This window comes from Myotis davidii, unplaced genomic scaffold (genome assembly GCF_000327345.1).
Source record: "Myotis davidii unplaced genomic scaffold, ASM32734v1 scaffold509, whole genome shotgun sequence".
Classification (NCBI taxonomy): domain Eukaryota; kingdom Metazoa; phylum Chordata; class Mammalia; order Chiroptera; family Vespertilionidae; genus Myotis; species Myotis davidii.
The window spans coordinates 419,053-432,457 of record NW_006382996.1 but is presented as its reverse complement, the minus strand read 5'-3'; the positions used below and the strand labels follow the sequence as shown (position 1 = coordinate 432,457).

The window sequence follows — 13,405 nt, the reverse complement described above, 5'->3', positions numbered from 1 at the left end:
CTTATTGTGCTTAGCACAATGCTCTCTAGTTCCATCCATGCTGTTGCAAATGGTCAGCATTCCTTCTTTTTTATTGCAGTGTAGTATTTCATTGTGTAGATATACCACTGTTTTCTAATCCACTCATCTGCTGATGGGCATCTAAGATGTTTCCAAATTTTAGCTATGGTGAATTGTGCTGCTATGAACATAGGGTGCATATATCCTTTCTGAATGGTGTTTCTAGTGTCTTGGGATATATTCCTAGAAGTGGGATCACGGGGTCTCCTAAATTTTTAACATTGACTTCTAACTATCCACCATACACTTCCATCTGGGTGCTCCACTGACACCTCAATGCAGCGTGTCTAAAAATGAATCTTTTTTCCTTAAACTGGTCCTCCTCCTGTATCCCATATCTTAATAAATGCCATCCCATCTGCTCAGTCCACAGACCTAGGAAATGTCTTAGACTGTTCTTCACGTCCTCCTCCACAACCCATTAGTTACCAAACATTGTGGCTTCTACCTCATGGCTCTGGTTGGGGTGCGTGCGGGAGGCAACCAATTGATGTGTCTCTCTCACATCGATGTTTCTCTCTGTGTGTGTCTCTCCTCCTTCCTTCCACTCTCTCTAAAAAATCAATGGGGCCTTGGCCAGTTTGGTTCAGTGAATAGAGTGTCGGCCTGTGGACTGAAGGGTACCAGGTTCGATTCCCGTCAAGCGCACATGCCCGGGTTGCAGGCTTGGTCTGCAGTATGGGGCGTGCAGGAGGCAAATGGTCAATGATATTTCTATCTCTCTCCCCCTCTCCCTTCCTCTCTGAAATCAATAAAGATATTTTAAAAAGAAAACCAATGGGAAAACATCCTCAGGTGAGCATTAACACAAAACAAAACAAACAAATAAATAAAATATGGCCAAAAATTTACATGGTAATATGTATTCAAAAATATTCCTAGCCCTAGCCGGTTTGGCTCAGTGGATAGAGCATCGGCCTGCGGACTCAAGGGTCCCAGGTTCGATTCTGGACAAGGGCATGTACCTTGGTTGCGGGCACATCCCCAGTGGGGAGTGTGCAGGAGGCAGCTGATTGATGTTTCTCTCTCATTGATGTTTCTAACACTCTATCCCTCTCCCTTCCTCTCTGTAAAAAATCAATAAAAATATATTTTTAAAAAATATTCCTAAAGAAAAAATATTCCTAATTTCTGGAATAATATTTTATATAGAGAGGGTATAATATTTTATTTTACTTTTAAATATATTTTTTTCTTGATTTCAGAGAAGAAGGAGAGGGAGAGAGAGATAGAAACATCAATGATGACAGAGAATCATTGACTGGCTGCCTTCTGCATGCCCCACACAAGATTGAGCCCACAACCCGGGCATGTGCCCTGACTGGGAATTGAACCATGACCTCCTGGTTCAAAGGTTGACATTCAACCACTGAGCACACCGGCCAGTGTATATAAGAGTATAATATTTTACATATATTTTTCATGAGTTTAAGAGCTCCCTATGGTTAAGGAATTGCACATTCAAATGCCTTAGTTGTTAGAAAGGTAAAGTGGACGAGTGAATAGTAGGAAGCCAGGAATTGTGGGAAATTGAAGAATACATAACCCACTTCTTAGAAATAACCAGAGTCAAAAAAATTAAAACGCTGCAAGGTAGACAATACAAATAATTTCTGTGGGCTGTCAGGTTGCAATCTCCAGCAGGATGAAGTTAAAAACTCCTCAGCATTCATGACCCTCCATAATCTGGACTCTAGTAAACTCAGTCCTCCTCCTCCCCATTCCCCATTTCACACCTTAGGTCCCAGTCACAATGAATGACTCACACTTTCCCCTAATGCACCACCACATTGTTTGGTGGCTCCAATGGTTTTACATAATTTCTTCCACTTAAAACACTTTTTACTCTCCTTAGCAGACCCCTATTCTATAATCTCCTGTGACATCTCAGAGCTGGACTTTGAATCCAATAGCTCAGCTCCAAGATACCTCAAACTCAACCTGCCCCACACTGACGTCTTTAATTACCAATGCCTTCAACTCTTTCTCTTTGAAGGGAGCAAAAGACTAGAAATGGGAGTGTAGTTAGGAGGCTGTTGCAATACACTTGGGAAGAAATTATAATGAATGAATATATGACCTGATTAACTGGTTGAATGAATGGATGAGTCATGGCCAATCTCCCTACTAGTTCCATCACTCGGCATCTGGCTTACATAAAAATACGTTTTCATTGATATGAGAGAGAGAGAGAGAGAGAGAAGAAGGGACAGGTAGAGAAAGAAACATCAATCTGCTGCATCCTACTGGGGATCGAGCTGCAATCCAGGCATGTGCCCTGACCAGGAATTGAACCAGCAACCTTTCTCTGTGCACGGGACAATGCCCAACCAACTGAGCCACACTGGCCAGAGCTGGCTTAGCTATTATACAACCTTTCTTATTCCTACATTGTCCTCCCTCTACCCCCATTCTCCCTGATGCTCTGGGCCCTAAGAATTGGATGGGAGAAATAGATTTTTAGATTTATAGGGGAGAGAACCATCACCCTTGACCCTTCTAAGTTCAGACTGTGATCCTTGTTCCTTCCACAGCTCTCTTCTTTTGGGACAATCCACTTTGGTACCCGCCCATCTCTGCCTATTCTTCCCAACCCTCTTTGTTCACCAGACGCCTAGATGCTTTCTAGGTGTCTTCCCCTTCCAACCCAACTCCACCCATTACCCAAGAAAAATTTCTAGTCATTTACCTCCTCCCCATCTTAGACAACGAGCTAGATCATTTCCAGTGCCCAGGGGTAACACGGCAACAGGAGGCACAACAGGCAAGTTGGCTTTGTCTGGGGAGGCAGGTGCGGAGATGCATGGAGGGAGTTAGCTCTGGAAGGCCACTGCCCGAGTGCCCTGCCCGGAGCGCTCCCTGCACTGACCAATGGTCTCGAGGATCCAGCCTACTGTGCCATCTCCACCACACACCAAAATCCGGCAATCGGGAACTTCTCTGAAGAATCTAAGCCTGAGACAAAAGGTGAAAGAGAAGATGAGGAACGACAACTGGAATGAGGTTACCCAACTCCCGGACAGGCAGATTACTTTTTTTTGGACTTTCCTTATAATCCCCTTCTCCTATGTCAAAAGACTTATCTCTATTAAGGGCAGAGAAAAGGTACAATGGGGAGAGTTTATAGCCACTCCTTAGTAGTTCGGGAAAATTGGTATCTCCAACCTTTGAGCAGAACAATGATGAGGCAGATTACTCAGAGGACAGAATACTCAGTGACCCTAGTGAAAACAGCATTCTGAATTCTGATTTCTAGGGGTCCCCTGGCCCTCCCCTCCCAACATGCAATCTTTCCTGCTCTCTCAACATACACACATAGGCAGACACACACAAACATTGTGCTATAGCTCCCAACTTACACTCACCCTGGCTCAGGACCATCCTTTAGGAGGTTGAACACCTGTCGAGGGTTTAGCAGATACTGGAATTTCCAAAGCACCCTGTTTGAGGGAAAAAAGAAAACTCATGGCAGGGAATGGAGTTTCTGTACCCCACCTTCTTGCTGTCCTCCTCAAGGCAAGTCCTCTCCATACACACAGATTCCAAATCTCTGTTGGTCTTCTCCCTCCATCTCAGGAGACCCAGTATTGTTTTCTCACCTCTCTCCCTGCTTCCCACCACTCTTAGGGTTGACAAAGACCAGAAGTGGGTGGGTGTTAGCAACAGGGTCAATCTGCATGGGGGAAGAAAACAAGGATAAGGAACACAGGGTTTTGTTAGAGTTCAGATGGACCCTGGAGACAGGGACAGAAAGCTGTTATTCCCCCAAGATATTTTTTTCCCTCCTCTACCAGGGTGGGGCTTCTGGAGAGCAGGCACAATTCCCCAGGTTTCTACTTCATTCCCCCCAGAAGGGCTCCAGTGAAGGAAAACCATCCCCCACCACATGAAACCCAACCCTCTCAGCCTTGTACCCGCAGAGCCTCAAACGTGCTCAAATTTAAATCATCCACGATCTTCTGGCTTGTTTTGCTACTTTTATGCTCCTGTCCAGAGGCCTAGGAAGGGAAGCAAAGGGAAGGAAAACTGGATTGTGTGTGAATCCCTAAACAGATGAGAGTTTGACTTGAGTCCTAAAAGTATGGGCTCTCTGCTGTAAATGGCATTGTGTGCATGTGTATTTTTAAATCGGAGAAGCACTCGTGTCCCCTCCCAGCCACTTCCCACAGCACTCACCAAGACGCTGGGATAGATGGAAGATGGGGGCAAGATGTGATCCCGGAGCAGCCCACAGTCACACTCATGGCCCACAGCTTGCAGGCAGTCATCATGGATCTGAAAGACAAGGTGGGCATGGAGAGATCATGGAGGGAACCTCATCATTTCTCAACTTGGGGATCTGGTACTGAAAAGAGAGCCCATGGGGGCTGTAAGGGATAAGCTGTCTGGGAGGCGAGAAGACTAGAGATAACAGAGAAGAGAGGGCAGTTTAAGCAGGGCCCCCAAGGCGCAGCCTGTAGACAAAGCCTCCGAACTGACCTCTAGGTGGCACCACACACAATGCAGCCCAACTAGACCATGGTAGATCCGGATTTTTTTCTGACAGCGGTCGCATCTTCCAGATACACAGCCCCCTCGCACCCACACATGTGATTGGACCTTGGGGAGAAAGGCAATCCCAGTCTGAGAGGGTCTGAGCAAGGACTGGGGAAGGGTTGAGGGTAACAATGGGCCAAGGGCTGGGGCCAGGCTGTGGATGGTGATGGGGTAGGCATGGGGGTCACTCACACCAATGTCCTTCCGAGATTTGGCATAGGTGCTGACTTCACAAGGCAGGGCCTTCATGGCACACTGGTCGTGAACGGTGTACTTACAGACTGGGCAAGGGGAAAGAAGGTGAGAGCCTTAGCTAAAGCCCCTCTCTCTAGTTCCTCTTTACCCGGGGGTGAGGTAGGATCACCCACTGAAACAAGACATATAATCCCGTGCTGTGAGGGTATGGTAGATAATTAAAGTTTGGGGTGGGGGCTCACCTCCAAGACCTATGCCTTTTGCTCACTCTTCCCCCTAAGAGAGCAATTGTTACTGCATGACTACCCCTACTTCTCCATGTGCCAATAACTGAGTTGGATGATCCAAAGGAGGCCCAGATATAAAACAATAATAATAACTAATTTTTATTGTAGACTTAATAGTAGATACATGCACTGGATGAAGCACTTTTCTTGCAACAACTTATTTAATGCTCACAATGATCTCAATTTCAGTTGAGGAAACTAAGGCTTAACTAGGTCACATAACTAGTCAGTGACAGAGGTCAGAATTCAAGCCCAGGTTACACTAAGTTCAGAGCGCCATGCTCCCACAGATAGCTGGGCTGCCCCTCTGCTCCCACACACCCAGGCCCCATCACTCACGGTTACAGCACAGGCCCTGTTTGCCAAGACCAATGCTTGACTCGCACAGGTTGCAGTAGACTGGTCGGGGGAACCTCTTAGGTCTCCACATGTGCTGCCCATTGTCCTTCAGGGTCTAGGAGGGCATAGTAAATGCTAGGGAGTGTCTAAGCGCTTAGAGAACCAACCTCTGGCAAACAACCCAAGGCAGCTGTCTTAACTTCCTTACAAGTCTCTTCTACTCACCATCTCCAGGCCCAGCAGCACTAGCAATGGCACCGTAGTGGCCCCAGCCCGGAGCCACTCAGCCAGGGAGACAGAGCCACTGCCATCATAGTCAATCTCTTTCATCATTTCTTGAAGAATCTGAGCAGAGAATGGGGAGACTCTTGGTGTGAGTGGCCCCTCAGATCTGACATCTCTCCAAGACCCCCCAGGACACCTAGACCAGCCATCCTAGCTAAGGGTAAAGTAGACTCACCAGGGAGAAAATACAGTAAGGGACATGAAAGAAGAGCTGCCTTACCGGCTTCAGCTCAGACACATCCCAATCCAGGTATTCAGCCACTCGCATCATCTGTGTGATGATTTTTTCCACTTCCTGTGGGCCAAGAGAGTAAGAGCCACAGCCATATCCCACCTCACTACCACCATTCAAACCGTTCTCTAGAAATCAGAGTTCTTACATTCCACCCCAGACCCATCTCTCATACTCAGGTGCCTATGCTAAGTCTATGTGTGTTCATATGTTTGCAAAGCAGTCCCCAATTCATGCCTCCAGCCTCCTGTTTTAGGGGGTCAAGAGCTTGGGACCTACTCCCAAATTTAGTTCTACAGGATTCAACTTCTCCCTCTAGCTTCCTCTGCTTCTTAAGATCCTGGAAGAGTTGAGACAGGAGGGCACAGACAAATGGACACATACTCCCTTGCCCAGCATACAGGTCCCCCAACTCACTGAGCTGTCCAGGATCCCATTTCTGTCCATGTCGTACAGCTTGAAGGTGACTGTGGGGTGTTTTAGGGGGGCCAGGGTCAGTTTGTGAGGGATACCCAAAGAATTCATCATAGAATACAGGGGAAACAAAGAGATAGGGAGAAACCTTTTAGATGAAGAGCCCAGAGTGTGGGGTTGGGACTGAAAAAGGAGACAAAAAGGGTGGGGAAACAGGTCTGGATTCCACCCTCAGTGAACCTGATAGGGGAGATACTACACATCGTCTACATCCCAAGAACACCCCAGGCCACCTACATGAAAATGTACAAAACATAGGAACTCGGGTGACTATGGTGGGTGGCATTAGGTATAAGGAGTCTGGGGGAACAGAGAAAATGGGCTCACTCTCTGGCCCCACCTTTGTCGGGCCCTGTCGGTCTTTAGGAATCCTGAAAAAATTAGGGAAGGAAGGCTGGGGAACACCCTCTCTCCCTTCACCTCTCTTCCCCTCCCCCAGTCCAGAATGGCAACTCACATTCTAGCTTGTCTTCTGGTCGGCCACCCTCCAGAAGGGAAAAGTAGCAGGAGACATCACTGAGACATACCATATCTGGATACAAAAAGTACAGTAAATCTGAGGTGGGGCTCCTTCACTCTGGCTCTTCTCTTTTCCTTTTTTTGTCCCAACTCTTCCCTTTAACTTTCCTTCTTCCAGCTCCCAGAGACCAGCAGGGCCAACCTCTACCTCTGACCCCCAACCCCAACCCCAGCATGTGACTCAATTCAGCTCTCACCCCCAAACCCATGACTTTTCTTTAGGAGGCTGGGCCCGTTCCCACCTGTGTGGCCATACCTTTTTTTACAGTCTCTTCTAAGGAGTAACTCGTCTGGAAGGATTGAAACAGGGCCAAGCTGAGGTGACTGGGAACATCATCCACTTCCAGGTAGATTTTCAGGAATTGCTGGAATCCCTCATACCCAATGGCCTATGATGAGAGCAACCATTATCCTGGGGAGTCTGCAGGATGGGAGTTGGGGATTGAAGAATTGGGAGTAGTGGGGACAGAGACAGTAAGTGCAGAATTGAGAAGCACCCAAGGCAGGAGTATAACTTCTTAGGTTGAGTCCTGAATTACTAGAATCTCTTGCTTTGTCCTAAAGCAATAGCTGCAGTAACAATTATGTTGGGGTATCTCGAGGGAAGAGAGCATGGTTGGGCCCAGAATAATCCCTGGAAGTTGGGGATCCCAATGGTGTAGCAAAAAACAAAGATAGGAGGAGTTGGTCCAGGAAAAGATTTACCAGCTGCCACTCACATCTTCTTGGACATATCCAGCCATTTCACCATCCTCAAAGAGCTTTAGGACATCACTGACCTTCTTGGTGGAGTCTACAGTGTGAAGAGAGTGAAAGAAGAGCATTAGTCTAGTTTAGCTCTCCCTGCCCTCTGCCAGTGTCCCACCCAGACATCCAACAGGAAAAAAGAGTCAAGTGAGACGAAGAAAGAAGAAAGTCTGAAATACACAGAAATACAGAAGAGAATAACATTTCAGATCCTCCAAAGTGGTACCCCCATTTTTTCTTCTCTGAGACTTGGAACAGGCAGTCAAGGTTCAGAGAAGGTAGATGGACAGTTGAGACTCCAGACATCTCCCCATCTCCCTCTCCTCCCTTTCCTAGTCATAGGCATATCTTAGGAGCTGACTGGTTCAGGATCATGGGGGAAACTGGGGGTGAGGGGGGGAAATTGAAGGAAGAGGAGGAGCTCTCTGGGGTAAGGTCTCCAGACTAAAGGACTGAGAGAAAGACTCACATTCCATGTATTTTTGCAGCTGGGCAAAATCATTGGGGCTTATTAGGCCCCTCTCCTTGGCCATCTTCCTTTTTTTCACAAGGGTGGCCACAAGGGCAGCTTGGTAGTAGAACTTGTGGCGCCTGGACGTGGGCTTCCAAGGGTAGGTCTGGAGGATGACAAGAGCATGTGGCTGAAAGCGCCAGCATGGTCTCTGTGGTTGTCTACTCAGTTAATTCTCCACTCCCACTATTATTTCTGTTCTTTCCTTTTCTCTGAGTCTCTCTCTAAGTCTCTTCTGTGCCTTGTGTTCCTCTCCATGTGTCTCTATCTCTCCCTGACAGTCTGCTCTTTGTCTCTGTTTTTGACTCATCTCTTTCTCTCCTCCATTTCTGGATCCTTCTCCAGCTCTCTTATTCCCCTCGCCCCCCAATCTGTCTTAATTCATCTCTGACCACCCTCACCTTCCCGCCCCCACACCCGCTTTCCCAGTGTATATGTCTTCGTGAGTGTGTCTCTACTCTGCTTCTACCTTCTCTCCCGCCACCCCCAATCTCTGCAGTCTCTTCCAAGCCTGCGCTCTCCATCGCGGATCCCACATCCCGGCCCCCGGGTGGTTCTCACTGCGCTGCTGGCACGCCTTCCGGGCCAGGACCCCATTTTGCTCCGCCTTCAGCCTCGGTCCCCAGCCCCGCTCTGCTACCCACTCCCCGAGCCACCCACGCCCCGCAACGACCTCTAGCGCTTCTGACGCGCGCGACACAGAACCAACTCTGGCGGGTCCCCAACCTTGGCCCCGCCTCGCCAGCGTCCAGCGGAGCTCGACTGAGGAAGGGGGGGAAGCCAGGCACGTGAGATTGGGAGACATTAGGGGAAAGACATCTATCTGCCTGGCTTCCCGGTTGCAGCAGGGTTTAAGTGAATGCGGGAGTCTCAGATTATGGGGTCTTCCTTCTACCCATCTAGGTTGGCTAACTGTGTTTAGGGAGCTAATTTTTAGCTATGGGACTCAGAGACCAAAGAGGAGCCATCACCTGGATCATGCTGACCACTGGCCCAGAGACCAGGTAGCTAGCAGAGGGGAACTTGCCTTGAGTATTGAAAAACAGCAATAATAATATCTCACATTAGTATAGCACAGCATAGGACAGCACCGTTTTGGAGTCAAACAGAACTAGGGCTAGTCATAGCTGGGTTCTATTTTTGGCTCTGATACCAGCGTCTGATTTGGACAAATCACATCTGTAAAATGGGGAGAATGACACCTATCTATCACAGCTGTGAGGATTGTCAAATAATGTATAAAAAGGACCAACTATAATGTCTGGCATACAGAAGGCCTTCAAGAAACAGTAGTTATTGTATTAACAATTAAAAGAAAATTCTATGAGATAAAAAATGATTGGTATAGCCATTCTATAGGTGAAGAAACTAAAGCTCCAAGAGGAGGTTGGGACTTCCCAAGGCAGGAACCAAAGCTGCAATCCAAGAATTGTGTGGCAGGGGCCCCTGCTTGTCTTTCTGTCATATATATAAATATGTCAGATATATATATCATATATATATATACGTCATATATATATATATATAATTTTTTAAAATTTATTTCAGAGAGGAAGGGAGAGGAGTGAGAGACAGAAACATCAATGAGAGAGAATCATTGACCAGCTGCCTTCTGCATGCCCTCTACTGAGGACTGAGCCTACAACCCCTGAACGTGCCCTGACTGGAAATTGAACCCTGACCTCCTGGTTCATGTGTGGATGCTCAACCACTGAGCAACACTCTCCTCTTCACACACTGCCTTTTAGTCTCACTGACCTCCTTTCTGTTCTGCAAACATACCAAGTTCTTCCCTGCTCAGGGCCATGAGACTTACTGTTCTGTCTGCCTGGAACACTCTTCCATACTCGTGGGCAGAGCTGACTTTTTGCCAAAGCTGAAATGTCAGCTCCTCCAAGAGTCCTTCCCTGATCATTCTAAAGTAGTCCCCTCCTTTGCATAGCACCTTCGTTTCTTTTATAGAACTTAACACAGCTAGAAATTATCTTGTTATTTTTTTTCTTTGAACCATTTTTTATTTTTCAATTACAGTTGACATATATTGTATTAGTTTCATCCCAGTGATTAGACATTATATAACTTACTAAGTGATCATCCCGATAAATCTCATACCCAACTATTTTCTTTCCTGTTTGTCTTCTCCTACTAAAATGTAAGTTCCACAAGGGCAGGAACTTATTATTTTTTAAATTCTATTTCTTTAATCTTTTGTTTCTTTTTTAAATATATTTTTATCGATTTCAGAGAGGGAGAAGGAGAGAGAGATAGAAACATCAATGATGAGAGAGTATCATTGATCGGCTGCCTACTGCACACCCCCTATTGGGGAATCGAGCCAGCAACCTGGGCATGTGCACAGGACTTTTCAGTCTGCAGGCTAATGCTCTATCCACTGAGCCAAACCAGCCAAGGCTTGTCAGTATTATTCATCACTGTATCCCCCAATACCAAAAACAGTGCCCAAACATGATCTCACTCATTCGTGGAATATAATGAATAACATAAACTGATGAACAAAAACAGATCCAGAGACAGAGAAGCATCGATCAGACCGTCAAACCTCAGAGTGAAGGTAGGAGAGGTTGGGGGTAAGGGGGAGAAATCAACCAAAGGACTTATATGCAAGCATATAGGCCTAACCAATGGACACAGACAACAGGGGGTGAGGGCATGAGTGGGGGGGATGGGGGTAATGTGGGGATAAGGACACATATGTAATAACTTAATCAATAAAAATTTTTTTAAAAAAAAACCCAGTGCCCAGCATGTTGTAGGTGCTCCATATTGGTTGTACAAATAGTTATGTAAAGTTAGAGAGTCATATTTGAGAATAATAATACAAATATGGTTAAATGGGATGCCAGCGTGTCCATCTTGACAGGCAGGGGAATACGTGAGACAATTTGGAGCACATATAGCAGGTGCTAAATAAACATTTGTTAAATGAATGAATAATGTTAATCTGACCTCTGTCTCCCCTCTGCCCACTTATTTATTCAGGCTCAAGGAGGCAGTCAGGACCTATGTGAATTTCTTTTCTGGTGGTGCAAGAATCTACTCTGTAGCCTCTAACCTTGGGACATCTTTGCTGCCCACATCTATGTGCATAACATTCCTCTCCTGGAGGCGCTCTGGGAACACTTAGGAAGGGGTTCTGTGACACTGATATTCTGGAGAAAGGAGTCCACCCCTCTGGCCCTTTTCAAAGACTATAATCCAACTTCTACTGCCAACAGAGCTAATGAATACATAATAGTCTCATGGCTAATGGGCCTGTATGGCTTAATTAGCCACTCTGATTACCCCTGGGAATTCTTAGATGGCTCCAAGGTTCTAGGACATCTGCAAGAGAAAGTGACAGGGAGAGAGCAAACAAGGGACAAAAGGACAATACTTCTTTCTTGTCTCTCTTTTCAAAATGATCCTTCCTAGCCTCCAAGGTCTTAAATGTGGTATACAGTAGAGGTTAAGAGTATGGCCTTTGAATTCGATAGGCATGGATTAAAATCCTAGCTCTTGGGTGAGTTATTTCATCTCCCTAAACCTGTTTCCGCATCAATAAAATGGGTACCTAGATAAATTAGTCACCATGTGAGGATTAAATAAGATAATACATGCAACATACTTAGTAAACTTCATGACACAGAAGAACTCTTTAAATGTTAGATAGTATTGTTTTTGTTATTTTATTATAATACAAGGATGGTACCTAGAGAAACGCACATCTGGAGTTTAGGGAAAATGATATCTTTGACCCAGGAAGTCATAAATTCTAGGGACTCCCAGTAGCAGTGAGGCCCAATTGTAGACTTTCCCCTGTGTCAGGCACCGACATGTAGCATTAGGATTCTGATTTTGCCTATGGGGGGCGGGGGCGGGGGGGGGTGAGGAGGTGGCTGCAAACTACACTGTCAGGGTCCAAGGATACTCCTGGGCTGGGACCTTGGACATAGGACTCCTGGGATCTTTTCAGCCATCCTTCTGACTTTCCCCCCGAAAGTTTAGCCACCCCAGTTGCTGAAGGGCAACAAACTGCAGGATCCTAGGACCTTAAAGACCTATAACAAGTCCAGGTTTGTCCTCCGCTCCAATTCAACCCTGAATCTACAACCTGGGCTAGTCCAGGCGGCTGCTAGGGTTGGGAGGGTGGGGTCAGCTGCCAGCCGCCAGCTACTTGTGACTCACCCTTCCCTTCCCTCCTCTGCTTTCCCTGCCTGCCTCTTCCAACTTGGGGTGAGAGAGTTAGTTGACTTGGAGGCAGAGAATCATCGAACATCCTCAGAGCTGGGAGGAAACTGAGGCCCAGAGAGGGCAACCGTCTCAGGGTGACACGCAGACTCCGCACAGCCTGTCCTGGGTCCATTTCATTAAACCTTAGTGCCTCTGGTTTCCTAGATCTTATTTTAAACATCACATACTAACATTGCTGGCAACCGAAAGGTAAGTATGCTTTCCAAAGCCAGTGCTAACATTTACAGTTTCCCTTTTCACCTCAACACTCATTGCTCACATTCCAAGTCCCATGAGTTTACCATTACTCAGGAATCAGCTCTGCCCCCGCAACATTAAGGCTGACCCAGCAAGGAACCCCAAGGGCAGGCACTGGTCCTTGAGGGCCCAGGACTGAACCTGGACTTCTGAACCCGTTAACCACAGGAGAACCTGCATCCTCCTCTTCCCTGCCCATCGCTGTCACTAGTTTAGTAGCCCCCTAGAGGGAAACATTTGGCTTGGCTTGAAGCCTCAAAATTCGTTAAACCCCCACAAACCTCACAGATGGCAGTATTGCTTGATTAAAGGGGGTGGGGTGTGGGGGGGTGGGGGGGTCATTGTGCAGTGCAGGAGGAAGTTCCGATGTTGGCACAGTTGGGGCATGTGGGCTCATTCGTTCTGAGGGTGAGAAGATGCCCAATCATATTTGCGTTTCTTCTTCAGTAAAGCTCCTTTCCTCCCCGGAAGGTGAAAAACGGGACTCAGACCCCGGAGTTTCAGAATCCCGGTGACAGGTGTGGAGAAGATACGGGTGGGAAGTCGGGGACCAGGAGGCCAAAACAAGAAGCCTTCTCCAACGTGCAGCGCTGTCGAGGTTCCAAAAATGGACTTTCCTCGCACTCGGGTCCCTGGGAGCCGGGCTTCCCCATCCCTCCGAGACAGCGAGAGGAGGAGGGGGAGCTCTGGGTGCACCGCTGCCGCCCCGGCTCCGGCCGAGCCCTCCCGCTG

The 13,405-nt window shown here is 47.2% G+C and overlaps 1 protein-coding gene across 3 annotated transcripts in view; it reads right to left on the bottom strand.

The window, feature by feature from the left end:
• DGKA (diacylglycerol kinase alpha) overlaps window positions 1–13,405 on the bottom strand; it is a 20,840-nt gene that overhangs the window by 6,317 nt on the left and 1,118 nt on the right. The window contains exons 3-18 of one of the 3 annotated variants that reach the window (XM_006777834.2): window positions 8,144–8,291; window positions 7,647–7,720; window positions 7,184–7,316; window positions 6,866–6,940; window positions 6,352–6,401; window positions 5,923–5,997; window positions 5,643–5,762; window positions 5,418–5,532; window positions 4,789–4,877; window positions 4,540–4,659; window positions 4,237–4,335; window positions 3,975–4,058; window positions 3,660–3,733; window positions 3,426–3,500; window positions 2,930–3,015; window positions 2,750–2,839 (exon numbers count right to left, since the gene is read on the bottom strand). In XM_006777834.2, coding sequence (XP_006777897.1) covers window positions 2,750–2,839; window positions 2,930–3,015; window positions 3,426–3,500; window positions 3,660–3,733; window positions 3,975–4,058; window positions 4,237–4,335; window positions 4,540–4,659; window positions 4,789–4,877; window positions 5,418–5,532; window positions 5,643–5,762; window positions 5,923–5,997; window positions 6,352–6,401; window positions 6,866–6,940; window positions 7,184–7,316; window positions 7,647–7,720; window positions 8,144–8,207 — 1,423 coding nt within the window. In that variant the 5' untranslated portion in view covers window positions 8,208–8,291. Of the gene's footprint in view, window positions 1–2,749; window positions 2,840–2,929; window positions 3,016–3,425; window positions 3,501–3,659; window positions 3,734–3,974; window positions 4,059–4,236; window positions 4,336–4,539; window positions 4,660–4,788; window positions 4,878–5,417; window positions 5,533–5,642; window positions 5,763–5,922; window positions 5,998–6,351; window positions 6,780–6,865; window positions 6,941–7,183; window positions 7,317–7,632; window positions 7,721–8,143; window positions 8,292–13,405 lie in introns of those variants that run through there. The other 2 variants (XM_006777836.2, XM_006777837.1) reach the window with 2 other exon arrangements.